This window comes from Acanthopagrus latus, chromosome 7, assembly GCF_904848185.1.
Source record: "Acanthopagrus latus isolate v.2019 chromosome 7, fAcaLat1.1, whole genome shotgun sequence".
NCBI classification, from domain to species: domain Eukaryota; kingdom Metazoa; phylum Chordata; class Actinopteri; order Spariformes; family Sparidae; genus Acanthopagrus; species Acanthopagrus latus.
In genome coordinates, this window is record NC_051045.1 from 5,576,220 (window position 1) to 5,591,486 (window position 15,267).

The window sequence follows — 15,267 nt, forward strand, 5'->3', positions numbered from 1 at the left end:
CAAAACACAGTGCATTGTGTGTGTGTGTTTTTTTTTTTTCTAAATCATTTGTAAACAATTTGACACTTTCAAAATGTGGAGAGCAAAGTCTAGTCAGATAAGACACAGGAACATCTCACAGACATGTTGAAAACAGAATCTCCTGCTGAGGCTCCACCAGGCGGAGGACATCTCCACCGTCTCATCTCGTCCTGCATCGTCTGTCGTCACGCAATTAACCTTCAGCCGGAGGGGTATAATTAAGTGACGCTAATGAGTGGCAACACATGGAGTTTCATATATGATTGTAGGCCTCTTTGCAAAAATAACAACCGGCATCTATATGTGGTCGGGGACGGTCTGCAGAGCTTCATCTGGGTTTCTGTTGATGTCCACATTCTGTAACAACAGGAACACAACTTTTAACCACAAAGTATGTGTTACTTATGATCTGCAGAATATTATCCTAAAGAGCAGCTTCTTCCTCAGGCTGTGAGACTCACCAAGGCATACACTCTGCCACAGAATTAGTTTTAATGTTCACAATCTGACTTGATGGCAGGCTTTAAGAATATAGAAAGAGCCATTCTTCTAGCTGATGGTTTATACTTCTGATTATGTGAAATGGAGGAAGGACATTCAGACAGCACTACAAAATGGCGTAATCACTATGTAGTGCACTACATAGGGAGCAGTGAGTGATTTCGGACACAGCAACAGATTCAAAACGTCACTGCCTGCCATCAGACGCACAGTATGCAACATCCCACAGAGCCGACAGCTGGCAGAGGTAAGTATCTATTATGACAAATGTGTGCTTGTGGAAACTTACCCCCGGCCTCTCTCTGTGTGTGTTGACCGCTTCAATGTTGAGGAAAAACGGCTCCACTTTACACCCTGCAGTTAAAGAGACACACAGACTGTCAGGGCAGGATTTAGATTTGCAGATTCATATATGAGACCACACAAACATTTATCACCTACCGTAGGCTATTGGTGTGAGTTTGAGCACTGTGTGAAGTGGGCATCTGAGATAAGGCAGCTCATCTTCAGAGAGATGCAAGAATAAGATTATTAATATCACATGCTATCATGTCGAGATATTACAAGAAGAGAACTGAGTCCATGCAAACTGAATTTCTGTACCTGCAGGTTTGTCTAGAAAGTAGGCCAGCAGGCAGCGCATAACAGCTTGGTGGCAGACGACCAGGACATTTTCCTGCCTTTCCAGCTCCATGATCACCGGCTCCAGACGGTGGACAAGGTCCTCGTAGGACTGGACGAGAGACAAAGTAATTGAGGGGTTCATCAATTATTCAGCCTCGTTCTGACTCATCACATCAGACTCACTCTGTCCTGTCTTCTCAGGCCATTTTACGAGCCTGCACACCGTACAACACTTAAGTGACCCTACATGACCTCATTCTCAGCCTCTCATAATAAATGTCTCTGAAGTTTACATTTAGCAGGTGTGACTGTTGCTGTGTCTCAATTCAGGATCTGCATCCTTCGAAGGACCCGGCCTTTGCGGTCTTCGAAGACGAGCCCTTCAGAGAGACCTTGCTAACCACGTCAGCTGTTATTTAATGGGACGGTCTAGCCTTCAGAGCATTTCCTGGTTGCGTCACCAGATGTTTTAACCTTGTTTTACGTCACGATTTCTGCTGCCCAGGCCCGGGAAAGTGACGATCTACACCATGCGATATCGCCATTTTCTCTCAATCTTTCTTCTTTTTTGATACGTGAGGCCACGAAGGATAGTAGCGGTGCATCCTCCAAAAAGAGGGAAAAGAAGGCCACGTTTGTGGGCTGCATTTGGAGGAGCCTTCGAATTGGGACAGCCCTTGTGCGGCATTATGATGTAATTGGACTTCAAATGCGGCCTCCAAATGATGCAGCCCCTGAATTGAGACACAGCAAGTGTGTGTGTGGCTGTGTGAGTGTCAACAGAGTGCTCCTTGAAATGCCATGGTGATACTTTAATGGTTAGATGGAAAAAAAAAAAAACAACGTCACGACGAGCCCTTACCTCACCCTTGGGGTAACGATAACGATACTTGTCCTGGTCTCTGAGTGCAAACTCCTCTGGGAAATTCTCCTGAATCTCCTCGTAGGTTAGCTCCTCACACACACCCTGAGTGAGGAGGAGTCACATTAACATCACCATAAAAAGAACATGTGAGCGTTTGCTCTTGTAGCTTAAGTGCGACTTCTGTTTGAAGGACTGTGTTTGCAGACGTGGAGGTGTACTCACTGCGTCTATCTCATTGAGGGCCTTCCACTGTTCGTACGGGACGCCCAGAGCCTCTGCAGTCTGGATGGTCCTCTTCATGTGGCTCGTCCACACCTTCAGGTCATTGATTTTCTGACCTTTGATGAAGGTCGCCAAGGCGTTGGCATACTGGAAACAATGTGTGCAATTTGTATGTGTTAAAAGCAGTTTTGAACCCGTCTTTTACTGCATTAAACCTGCAGTAGACAACTTTGTTGCTTCAGACTTTGCAACAGTGATGCCAATAGTTTTTATTGTTTACACTTTGCATAAAACGATTCAGCCCTGTGTAATCTACTTGCCTTTTGTCCTCTGGGTGAGAGGCCTGAATCTCCACCAATGCGTCCTAATAAGTTGAGTTCGCTCTCTCCGTGGCGGCTCAGGTAGATGGATCTCGGTGTGACGTGGATGTTCATGAGGTAGTAGACTATCCTGCTTTGAATATGGTCCTGCACCTGGTTCACCAAGTACCTGCTGCCCACGTCGAAGATCTTGATGTAGGAGAGCTTCCTGTTCAAAGGGAACATTAAATTGTCAGAAATGACGATACTTCTCTTTTTAATTGCTCACAAAGAAAAGCATCATGGGTACCTGTCCTTCTCGTCATCTATAGATATGTAGTTGGCTCTGTAACACTCGATGCGCTGGATAAAGTCCTCCATGGCTTCGTCAATGTCCCGGTCCACGTAATCTGGACTCCCAAATTTTACTTGCTGGAAAGGAAAAGGCAGATTTGGAGTGAGTGATTTGGATTTGAGCGAGAACACATCGTCCCAGCCTGCAGAAACTTTGAAATAAAATTTTTAAAAAAACTCACCTTAATATTTTCCGCAATGATTTCTGGGTCGTCACAGATTGATTCCACAAAGAACACCTGCATACAAGAAATCGTTCAAAAATGTATTGTGAAATACATCCTTTATCCTCTTCTTGTGACCATGTGTTTGTGTTTCACAGTTTAACAAATACACTTTTCGCAGTTTATATTTCTCTAATGTCTTGTTGTATGTAAAGTTACAGCTGGGAGATTGTTAAGAGTGACTCTGCTTTGAAGGAAGGGGGGGGAAACGTTTGCCTGGCTCTTTTCAAAGGTATCAAAACGTCGAGTCTGGAGTATTGTTGTCATTGTGAGTCTGCCAGGCAACCAGCGGAGTCTCCAGGAAGGCACTGCACCCAGCCAGGAACTAGTCATGCCCATCTGTCACCGCCACTAAGACTTGTCACTTTTTTTTTGTGTGTGGATTAAACAAACGAGACATGAAGCGTTTGTTACGTTTAGACTGAGCCAGGCAACTGTTTCCCTTTGCTTCCAGCCTTTATGCTAAGCTATGCTAAGTGCCTGCTGGCTCTAGCTTCAATTCAAAGGACTGATATGAGAGTAGTATCGTCCTTCTCATCACAAAACCACACACACACTCACTTTGTAGCCCTTCTCCTTTGCAAAACTGTTAATGATCGCCCTCCTCTCCCTGGTGGTGTTGGTAGCATCAAACACCTGGATGGAACAGGATAAATAAGTACATTTAATGATTACTAATCAAGCATCTGAATTATAGAATATGTTGTGCTGTTACACACTTAAATACAATACAAAACAATACGATACAGAATAAAATGCATTGATAAAGTTTGATGTACGACATTTAACAACAAAGATAACGGAGAGCACGACAACAGATCTCTTTAAAACCATCAGTCATTTCTCACTTGCTAATAATCATCTTTCTGCACACATGAATTTAATTCTATTATTTATCTTTCAACAACTCAATGCTGCAGTAATACAGTAATATACAGGTAATATACAGTGTATTCCTTTGGGGAGAAGCTTCTCTTCAAAATGACCTTAATCTCAACCCTTAAAAGACACTCCTGGGATTTTAGGAAACTTTGGAGAGATGTTTTTCTAAAATGGTCAAAATCTGTGTCACAGACGTACCCTGGCTGTCAGTCCCTACAATCTTTCACACTCCAATAAACACTAGAGACTATAATTAGCATTGTGCAAGCTGATAATGCTTTTCATTAGACCTTGGCTGCCTTGTAACTTCCTCCCCACCTGCATGTTGTAACACAGACTATCTGTTTTGAATACATTCATATAAACACATGTAGATAAATAACAAAGTCCCAAAGTCTAAACTATGATAATCCTGATGACGTCAGGAGGTTCTCATGGGCTGAGCAGTAAAATCTTTAAGTGAGACTTGACTGAGGAAGTGTAGAGGAGAACTCTCTCTCACACACACACACACACACACACAACAAACTACAACTAAATAATGAATCAGTGTGTTTTATTGTGATTGGAGGGACAGTCTCAGTTGTCCTCTTACTCACGGCAACTTGTCCCTGTTCCTTTGAGAAGTAAACAGAGACGTCTTTGAGGGCAGCGGAGGCACAGGCCCTGAGAGAGAGAAGGTACATTCACATTGGCAAAGGAGCAAGAACTGTGAAATATGAATATGTCAAAATGACAACTTAAACTAATCAGATCACTGAAAACTCAAATTACAAAATAATAATAGTAATATTCTGTTCTGTCTGTAAGTATGTATGTATCATCCATCTTACTTGCGGATCCTCATGGCCTCCTCATTATCAGTTTTAAAGAACTCAAAGTTCTTATAGATCTTGACAGCCTCCCTGCGGTACTGGCCCACGTTAAACACTGAAGAGAAGAAGAAAAAACAACTTTTTAGAATAAGAAAAAAAAAAACGAATGGCATTGAATGTCTGATTCACCTTGAACACTAACTTTTTGTAGGCACTCCGATCCAGTTCAGGTAGCGAGTGAGCTTCTTGGAGATGTACGTCTTCCCTCTGGCTGGCAGTCCAACCATCACAATCATTGTGGGAGAGTTACAGAACTGAGGCACCGAGGCTGAGATGAAGACAAACACACAGTAACAGAAAGCATGAACATCTGAATGCTGCCGATGTTTAAATTATTGCGCATGATTGTTGCAAATGTGACACATCGCTCAGCAGAGGAGCATCAGCCTTGTGTTCAAATAGTCAAATTCAATCCAGTGTCAGTCTCTGAGGCTCAGTGCTGCAGGATGCGTGTTGTGTGCGTGTCCCTGCCGAGGTAATCTTCATTAGGACAGAGAATAAGAGCTCCGAGGTGCAGCTCAAATGTCTAGTCGAGCAAACTAGTGTAGAGAGTCACACGGCTTATCTGCCTGTCTTCGGCAGCATGTCTCGACACAGGAAGCTGTCCAAACATCCACAAACCAAATCTGATCAATGAACAATTCAAAACAATGAAACAATCACTTGTAAAATGTTGTAGAAATTTGCAAACGAGACGCTTCCTCTCCTCAGGTAGTCACATCGTAGAAACCACCAGAGCAGAATAATGTTACTGAGCAATATGTCTGACAATCGCAGGACCAAACACTCCGAATCTCCAAGTGTGTCAAAATGTCAGTCTCAGAATAAAACTATTAGTTTTACTGGACAAATATAGGTCAGAAAAAATAAAAGTGTAGAGAAGCTTTATAATGAAATACTATTTACTCGAAAGAAGAATCAGCATTTGGTGTTCATACATTTCCACACGAAACTGACAAGTCTGAAAAGATTTTTTAAAGCAGGGTATGTTTCTTACCCAGTCATCATGACCCAGTTGTTGCATACCCGTCTGTCTCTGCCAGTAATTTATAAGGCAGAGTGCAGGGGTACCTGCCAGTTAGCTAAAGTACCCTGTGTGTGTCTATACAGGGACGGGGAGAGTGTCAGCCTCCAGGCTGTTCGATTATGAATGGAGAATGCTGCGTCAGCAAAATGCTCAAAGGACAGCGTCAGACACTGAACAGTGAGCCAGCTCGGACCTGGCTTGGTCCAGCCTGGCTGACGTCCATAGCTGACTCCTCTGTCTCTCAGACTGCTGCCTGCCTACCTGCATCAGCTGGCAGGACTGAGCCGAGTCCTGAAGCAACATGAGGAGAGGATTCAATATGAAACACAACAATGACTGCTGGGAGTGTTCAAGCAAAGGCTGGCTTAATCTGCTGAAACAGGAAGTGAGTTAAAGTAGAGGCAGAGCAAACAGCAACAAGACAGAGAAGCTAACGAGTCCTGATCACCTCCAACACAAGCTGAGCAGGTTTGTCGCTGCACTTACATCCTCTCCTGCGGTTCAAGTTGCAGCCCATCCATGGCACCCAGATCTTGAGCAGAGGAGTCTGTGTGAGTTTTTTCTGCTCTGTGGACGTGTTAATGGTGAGAGCCATGAGGCCTGAGGTGGAGGAGTGAGGGCGAACGACTGAGGCACACAGCTCTATTATCTGTGTGCATGTGTGCTTCACTAAACACTACCTACTGCAGGTCAGCTGACTGTTGCTAAGGAGAGGTACTTGGTAGGCAGCAGGGGGAGGACCTGAGGCCATGCTGCTCGTCTGCCTCTCCATCTGTCTCACGAATTAGAAGGCATAAGGGGAGCTGCTAAAATCTCTGTGGTGATGTCAGACAGCAGAGAAGCACTCAGATCTGCTGTTCTGTACATGCGCTGCGGCAACACAGCTGGTTCCTCCGTCGGGATAAGGGCAACAGTCACGTGAGACGAGTATAACAAGGGTGACCTCTCATGAATTCAGATGAGCACAGTTGGTTCTGAACAAGCAGTTTATTGAAGCCTGGTGTGGAGTGGTGCTTCTTCTGTCTGAACACTAGAGGGCAGTTTTAAACTTAACTTTAAATCTGGGATACCCCTGAGCCGTGGACCTCACACTCACACTCTCTGACTTTACCCCCTTCAGGATGCTGAGAGACGTAAAGGCCCCTTACACCCCCATATGGTATCATTTTTTTCACAATTATTGGGGAGTTGTGGTGTGAAAGTCAAAGCACTCATATACACTTTTTAGTGTTTATAGTTATGCTATTATATTATAGTAAGTAGTTGTTGAGTGGAGCTGATCTAAACTATTTTTACTGTTGAGCACTTTAATATAAAACAAGATTTTATCTTTTACATCCGGATCATTTTTACAATAATATGTGAAACTGTTAATGGTATTAAACTTACCATTTACCTTGATAACACACACACACACACACACACACACACACTCACACACACACACACACACACACACACACACACACACACACACACACACACACAAACAGCAGGGGCGTGTCCCAAAGGGCAGCCTCTGAAATCTGATTGGCCAGATGCCGACCCATTATCCTAAACAGTGATTGGCTCTCCGCCCAGTTGGAGGCTGGACCTTTGTGTGAACCAACTGTTTTATTTCTTCTGTTGAACATATTGTAGTTGTGTCCGTACAATTTCTTTCTGAGGATTTAAAGAATGAAGTATCATAGCTTCATATTATATTTGTTTGATCTCACGCACTGTTCGGTTTCCCTTTAAGATTTACTGGATACAAGTATCAGTAAAATGAATTCAAGGTATTGTGGGGGAAAAAGTAAAGGCAGTAGACAACAGTGAGACTGTGTTGGGAATTAAAGCTATGAAAAAAAGCCTGCATGTGCACATACGTCATGCTGACGCCACGTGACTCAGAGCCCCACTGGAGTTCTGGACACACCCCTGATTGACTCACAACATGAAAACAACAGCTACAATAAGGTGGATGGTCAAGACTCACGCTTTGATACAGCGATGTAAAACCTCCAACCAAAATGGGCTGGGGGTGTAAAGTGAAGGACCTTTCAACCTCCCTCCTTCTTGCTCAGACAACATCACCCATTTTTATCTCAACTAAACACCTCTGAAGCTGTGATGTAGTCTTGCTGAACTTTGCGCCCCTTGGACCACTTTTGTGATCCCGGAGACACTTCTATGAGTGATAAATACCACAGATGTGGTTTAGAGTAATTTGCCATGTGTTTATATGTCTGTCTGTCTGTGGAGAGAGGTTGTCAACACAATAGCATCACAGCAGAGATAAAAATGAAGGCCAGCTTTAAAGACGTTTGCTGTCCGACCCATAAATACTGAGCACTCATGGGTCAGAATGTGAGCATGTGTACTGGTATGATCCCATTGCAAGATGATCTTTGGTTTTAATTAGCTACATCTCAATTATTCGATCCGATGTATGACGTATATTCAAATATATGTAATGCACAGATGTGAGAGTGGTGCTGAACCTCACCAGAAAGCAACTCTCGAGCAAATGTATTTGGCTACTTTTCACCACTGCATGTAATTTGAGACCAGATACATTCAGAGACACACAACACACTCCCACACAACAGCCACTATCTCCCCTCTCTCACATCCCATCCACACATGAAGCATCACAAAAGTTTTTCAGTGCATCTGAAATAATACATGAAACAAAACATTTTCTTTTCCTGACGATCAGCTGGCAGAATTAAGTCCTCTTATGTCCGCGTGTCTTTGTTTAGGTTTGGTGTGTGTTTTACAGTGTCATAAGGTCACGCACACGTTATCACTCATGCATGCACGTGTGTCTTTCAAGGATTTATCCCCAGTACACAAAACACGTGAGAGGAATATGAATGAACAATTAAGTCCAACATTTAGCTGACAAACCAGGACACCCTCTGTTTATTTTTTATAAGTTATATGCTTCTTGTGCAGTTGCTTCACTCGAGGAGGTGACTGCGTTTGCTCCCAAGCGTTACATGGCAGCACATCTAGTCTATTTTTATGTTGCTCTCAGCCAGCCTGAATATGTCACATATTAGCAGAAAGCCTGCTGCTCGGTTTGCTTTATGCTTTGTTTTGGCATGCGCTCTGCAGAGACGGGTCGTCCGTGATCTCACCTGCGCTGTCACACCTGCGGAGCCTCACGTGTTCCAGCTGGGGAAGCTCCATTCTGTTGCGACACTCCAATGAAGAAACCAGCGGCACAATCGACCCACTGGATTATGTAGCCGGTGGCGACAGATCTTGTGCTCTTTTTTAAGAAACTAAACCCCTCTGCCAAAGTGTTCTCTACCCACCCCCACCCCCACCCCCACCCCGAGCCCTGTCTTTTCACGACACATGGACATATGATAGCAGCACACTGGGCTTGTCCTTTAATGTTTGCCAGGGCCAGAGTTCACAACGTACACACATGGAAGGTTGAAGCAGCTCTCAGAGGGTGTGCCATAACAAGTGCAAAGGTCGCCGAGGAGGTGATTGCTGTTGCACAGGGAGACTTGACAACACTTGTGCTCATAGACGACAATCACATGCAGTCCATGTCTGCTTTTTAACAGCAGTGTGGGCCTTGATATCAGCTGTGCAGAGCCACTAAACGTGTCATACATGCACTGCTGTGTTTATTCTTTTTGGTAACATACAGAACAATCATGGTGCCTTAAATGTGGAAGACATATGGCATATTCCAAATTCATACTACATGCTACTTCTTCTGCAGACCTGGTGAACCGAGTGCAGCCCTTTAACAACCTCATTCCAGCCCTCTGATCATTTTGTTAATCAGCTAATCAGCCTGTTCATTCATTATTTCCTTCAAACGTTTTAACCCAAGCTGTTCAAGCAAACAGTCAAACTACTTCTGATATTAAAAGGGGGAAGTGCTTTTTTCTGTATTGTTGTATATGTAATGTTTCTCTTTCAATTTGGGGAAAAAGCAATCAGCAAAGCCAAGACAAAAACAGGTCAGACAGAGGGAATGTGTAAGTCACCCTGGCATTTCACTTTTTTTTTTTTTTTTTTTTTTTTCAAATTTGGTCCTTCTTAAAGAAAATAGTTGAATAGACTGTTTTGTTGACATAAACTTCTATTTATAGTAATTGAGGATTTGGAGTGGACTAACTTAATTAATATGCTCTCCTCAGTGAGATATTCATAACACCAACTATCAGTCAGATACCCTGCGGTACAACATTATGACTATGGATGTTATATCTTTCCCTACATTTTTGAATTACACCACTAATACTGACTGATTATCATATCAAAAAAAAAAAAAAAGAGAAGGGCATCAGTGGGCCTAAAGTCGTGATATATTAACAGTGATGAGAGAGAACTCTATCACGTTTTATCTACCATTTTTTCAACATGGAGGCAACATGTGACTCTCTCTTTCTCTCTCTGTCATGACATCTTGGCTAAGAGATCAACCTGCCACCTTGACCCCAGTCAAGCTGAACCTTTTAAAGATCTCTGGTCATATCTGGGAGAGCAAATGCTTAATATTGTTAATGTATGACTTAGAGAAAATCAACACCTCTAACTTTAAGACTTCTGTGGTTAAACCTTAAGAGACCACATCCTGAGCCAGGTTCTCTGAATAATTATCAACCAGTCTCTGTTCAAAGTATTATATTATGTGTTAAATGAAAGACTTATGAACCTACGTGCTGTCTATTTAATGTTGTACAAGAGTGGATGTTGCCAGCCTTTACACTCTATTTAAACAGAAATATGTTCAATGTTCACTGATAATCATTAACTATTATTGATAGCCAAATTTAACCCACATTCCCTATTCATGTTGCATAAAAGCACAACTCCTGGCTCTTGTGTGGTTAACCTGTTTGACACCAATTTGATCAAATAGTAGTAAATCTTGTTCAACAGCTGAGAATTTTAGAGTTACATTTGACCCGAACTCTCAGCAAAATCGCCTTTTCTCACTTGCGCAACAAGGTTTCTCTAATCAAGACTAATGCAGTGACCCTAATCTGCACCTTTGTTTCATCAAAACTGGATTACTGCAATGATTAGTTAATTGGACTTGGGTCAGACAAAAGAGTCCTCCTCTATTCCGGCATTGTACTTGACGGTTTAAAAAAGAAACAGATAAAGTAAGCCAGAGAATAACCTCGTGTTTTATATTATAGCTATTATAGCTCCCACCTATATAGGAAGTAATAAGATTGTGGCTTTTATCTTGGTATTGTTATTTTTTGTCATTTTTGTGGCTCCTTGACACTCCTTGTTGTTAAGCTGTGGTCTGAAAACAGAAAGGTAAAATGTGTCAGATTTGTGGTAAGTGTGGTAAGTGTAAAGTTATTTAAAGTCAATCACTCAGGTCATAGCACAAAAGTGATATAAATGGTTCATAGTGACACTGACATGAAAAAAAGCAAACCCTTAGCTTGCGTGGAGATGACTGGCCATGCAGGCTTGCAGGCAACATCACTCACACAGCCAGTGGTTCACAGTCTTTCCAGTGTACAACCGAGTACAAATGGGGCCTTTACGCTGATTACTTGGAGAAAAAAAACTAACCCTAACCAGAAACACTGTTGTGACAGCAGTATAACAATTCAACTAGGCAAATAATCAGACCGTTTCTGTGTTGTTCCTCATTCTTGTGAATATCTTTTAGTCAATATGACAAAAATATACATTTAAAGAACTGCACATGCTACAAAAGCAGCTGGGTTGGAATGCATCTGACTGGTTGGAGCTTAAGCTCCGCTTTAAAAAACTGCAGTGACATTTTGCCCTCTGGAAGAGTGTGACATTATTTCCAGATGGTGTTTGTGTTGGGAAGCAAATCAGCCATAACACACACTGGATTCTTTTTGGGTCTTAGAGAGAAGTGACACCGTCTGAGGTAAGGAGCTGTTTTCCTACAAACTCGGTGCTGCTGATTGTTGGTTCAACTAGTGCTGCTAATAACAACCCTGTTTGTGCTGACAGATCTTAAAACCAAAAATGTGGGTTTATTTACAAAGCTTGTGTCATTTCACTTGACATTTAACCTCAAAAATCTAAAATACAGCTTGGTTTGGGAGTGGATTCACACTGTGGTTTTGCGATATCCTGTGTGCTGCATTTTGAAACTGTGTGTGCCTGCTCTAAATTTTAGTGAAAGATGTGGTGAATTTCTGTCACGGAAATAAAAACTTTTTAGAGCAGATGAATCATAGCTTCAGTGCTGGAGACTGCAGTGTTTATCATGTTATATGGGTCTGCTTTAACTTTAGTCAAACAGCATTTATATTTTACATGTAGGCTAATTATATTTTTGAGCGCACATTAACCCCTTCGGACTCTGTGTCCATTGGAATGGAACTATTAAAAGCATGAGTTACCAAAAATGTGTTTTTTTTCCCACTTTGGTTTTATGATGGAGAGGCACTGCACGAAGAGCAAAATGTCACAGGTCAGATTTAGATAAGACAAGTCACATGTCAAATGTTTATTCAGAGGCAAAGAGCAGAAAGAAATTTCACGAGGATTAAAGCAACATGATGCAACTTTTTAAAGCAATTCTGGATACAGAAAGTTGATCTTTCAGTCCACCTGCCACCAGTAAAAAGCATCAGTGTTTGACCATCAACTATCTTTCTGGTAGATGAATTCAGATTTTGTTTATAAAGGTGTCTGTATTGATCCTAATGTAATCGTACCCATCTGTGTGTAGCTGATAAGGAATAGTTCATGTGTGAGAGAATCACAGCATTGACGTACAACTTTGAGGCCTCCGTAGTTAAATAATTCCTGATGTGTCTGAAATTTCCCAAATTCAACTTGATTCTGTTCACATCTTTGAAATAAGGTTTAAACTGGATAAACAACCGCTTGTGATTCTTTTCTGGTCTGGCGATGTCTGAGAGACCTGTTCTAAAAGAGACACATCATCATCAATGCATCATCTTCTGAGTTTTCTGTTTATTTAAAGCATTTTGTCACTGAATGATAAAAGAATAAAAAAACAAACATCATCCAGTACAGCAAAAGCATTATTCCAGCAAAAAAAATAAAATACTTCAAAGAATGACTAACAATTAATCCACACTTTAGTCATTTTACACTAAAAGATGTGATAGACAGCTGCATCACGGTATTAAGTAGCTGTGGTTTTAGATATTTGTAACTAAAAAGTTGATATTACAGTATTAACTATAATCTTTCATCTGCAGTTTGTGACACAGGCACATGGCCAGAGTCACACAAACGGTGGAAAGACAGACGAACCTGCTGGAGCTGCTGTCTGAGTCGAGCAGTAACATCTTCATGTGCATGGAGGTAAACCAGAGGGTTGAGAGCACTGTTCAGACACACAAGGCCCCGACTTATCTGATGCGCAACGAAGACTCTGTTATTCCATTCATGGCATATCCTCTGTTTGGTAAGAACTCTTGACCAGAGGTTGAGGTTTCGAAGTACATGATAGGGGATGTAACAGACAGAGAAGAGAAGAATCAAGATGAGCAACAACTTCAAGCTTCTCTGTTTCAGTACTTTGTCAGTTCTCTTCAGTGTCAATAAAACTACAGCCACGTGTCCGTAGCAGCCCAGTGTGATGAGTAACGGGATACAAAACCCAGTGAGGGTCCATCCAAGACTGTATTTCAGGTACTCCTCAACATGGTCGTTATCCGTGGTATCGTAGCATTTTCCAGTAAGGTTTCTGTATGTTTTGGTGAAGAACATGTCTGGAAGACTTTGAACACTCACCAACAGCCAGACTGTGACCGAAAGAATCACAGAACGGGTGACAGTTATTCTTCCCATCGCTCTCATTGGATGAACAATGGCCAGGTATCTGTACACACTTATACAAGTCAGGAATCCAATGCTGCCGTATAGATTCACATTGAAGCAGAATCTTGTTATCTTGCAGAACGTTTCTCCAAAGATCCATTTACTCCCCATGAAGTAGTACACCACCAAAAATGGGAGTGTGAGCAGGTACAAAATATCCGTAAGTCCAAGGTTGAGAACAAACACATTGACGTTACCCAGCTTCTTCCAGTTGTGCTGCAGAGACTTCAGTCCCAATCTATTGGCTATCAGACCAACGATGAACACTAAGATGTAAACAGGAGGTAAGAATCTGTGTGCAAAGGGAAAGCTGACACGAGGACAGGCGGTGTAATTCATTGTCTTCGAGAGGGAAGTCAGTACAAGCTCTAGCTGGTAGACCTGTTCCTTTTGTTGGAGCCCTGTGAGAGTCGAAAGAAAGCAGGACTTCCTGTACTAAGCCCTGACACCTAAACGCTCAGTCTGAGATCACTGATCACACATTTTTTGTCACATCTCAACATGTGCATGTACCTTACCACCTCCACAACCATTACATTTATTCTATCATTTGATCAACATATCAAGGTGGATGTGGTTTTCTGGTTAGAGATACTGAGCAGGCTGTGTTGAACTTTATGTTTTTAGATAATTCGTATGAGCAGACTATCTACATGAATAACTAGATCATCTGCTAAAGGACTGTTAAAAAGGTTGTACATACCTTAATACCAAGATAAAACAATTCAGTGGTTTAATGTTTGTGCCAGAATTCAAGCATGTAGCTGCTCAAGTGACGACAGTTTTAACACAATACAGGTGCATGATATTATTCATAACATGGGAGGCTATGAATAGCTTGTCTGATACAGAAGTGATTTCACAAAAATGGGAAGTTTATAGTTTCAGACCTGCTTCAACACCTGTTTCACTTCTACTAATACAGTATGTGACGGCTCAGTCATTTTTATCATGCAGTTTGGAAAGGCACTGCAAACCACTCAGAACAGCAACAACACGTCAAGCTAACATGCCCTGACCAAGAGATGGAAACTCTGAGGGGACTCAATAGTTTTTGCACTCCTTGGCTGCCATTTAAATCACCATGTTATGTGGCATTGTTCTTGAGTCCAATACAATTAAGACATATAGTTTGACTGTAAGTAATTGGAGACAATTAATCAGACTTTGTAACCGCCCATTCTGGAGCCACAAAAGGCTTTAAAGAATTGTACAAATGTACAAAGATGTAGCTTCTCCTCGCTCTTCGTACGCCATCTTTCTTGAACTGCCGAGGCAGCTGGTGATGTAAAGAGGTCAGCCGGAGGTCGCTCTGTTACCACTAGTTGAAATGGGTACAGCGCCATCTAGCATACTGGTAGCGTACATGCTTGAGCCAGTAATACAATTTTCTCACCGGCATGTATACTCGGACAATCGTAGTCGCCTGATTGAGTAGCGTAGTCGAACTATAGCTGTAATCTGACTAAGCTGTGCATGTAAACGCACTGATTCTCTTCTTCTGTTTGAGTTTGCCTTTGTTTCTTGGGACATGGGAATTGAATCAAGATTGAAG

At 42.1% G+C, this 15,267-nt stretch overlaps 2 protein-coding genes across 4 annotated transcripts in view; both read right to left on the minus strand.

Annotated features, from left to right (window-relative positions):
• Positions 1-27: 27 nt before the first annotated feature.
• The window catches only part of pfkfb1 (6-phosphofructo-2-kinase/fructose-2,6-biphosphatase 1), a 54,513-nt gene continuing 39,273 nt past the window's right edge, over positions 28-15,267 (minus strand). Inside the window, exons 1-14 of one of the 3 annotated variants that reach the window (XM_037103104.1) lie at positions 9,020-9,189; positions 5,010-5,135; positions 4,826-4,922; positions 4,592-4,658; positions 3,672-3,746; positions 3,069-3,125; positions 2,843-2,964; positions 2,554-2,761; positions 2,234-2,380; positions 2,009-2,113; positions 1,126-1,255; positions 964-1,026; positions 812-876; positions 28-378 (exon numbers count right to left, since the gene is read on the minus strand). In XM_037103104.1, coding sequence (XP_036958999.1) covers positions 319-378; positions 812-876; positions 964-1,026; positions 1,126-1,255; positions 2,009-2,113; positions 2,234-2,380; positions 2,554-2,761; positions 2,843-2,964; positions 3,069-3,125; positions 3,672-3,746; positions 4,592-4,658; positions 4,826-4,922; positions 5,010-5,135; positions 9,020-9,071 — 1,374 coding nt within the window. In that variant the 5' untranslated portion in view covers positions 9,072-9,189 and the 3' untranslated portion in view covers positions 28-318. Of the gene's footprint in view, positions 379-811; positions 877-963; positions 1,027-1,125; positions 1,256-2,008; positions 2,114-2,233; positions 2,381-2,553; positions 2,762-2,842; positions 2,965-3,068; positions 3,126-3,671; positions 3,747-4,591; positions 4,659-4,825; positions 4,923-5,009; positions 5,136-6,380; positions 6,525-9,019; positions 9,190-15,267 lie in introns of those variants that run through there. The other 2 variants (XM_037103103.1, XM_037103105.1) reach the window with 2 other exon arrangements.
• Positions 12,312-14,094, minus strand: LOC119022362 (P2Y purinoceptor 1-like). Its single transcript, XM_037103145.1, has one exon. The coding sequence runs from the start codon at positions 14,049-14,051 to the stop codon at positions 13,068-13,070; it is 984 nt and encodes a 327-aa protein (XP_036959040.1). The 5' UTR covers positions 14,052-14,094; the 3' UTR covers positions 12,312-13,067.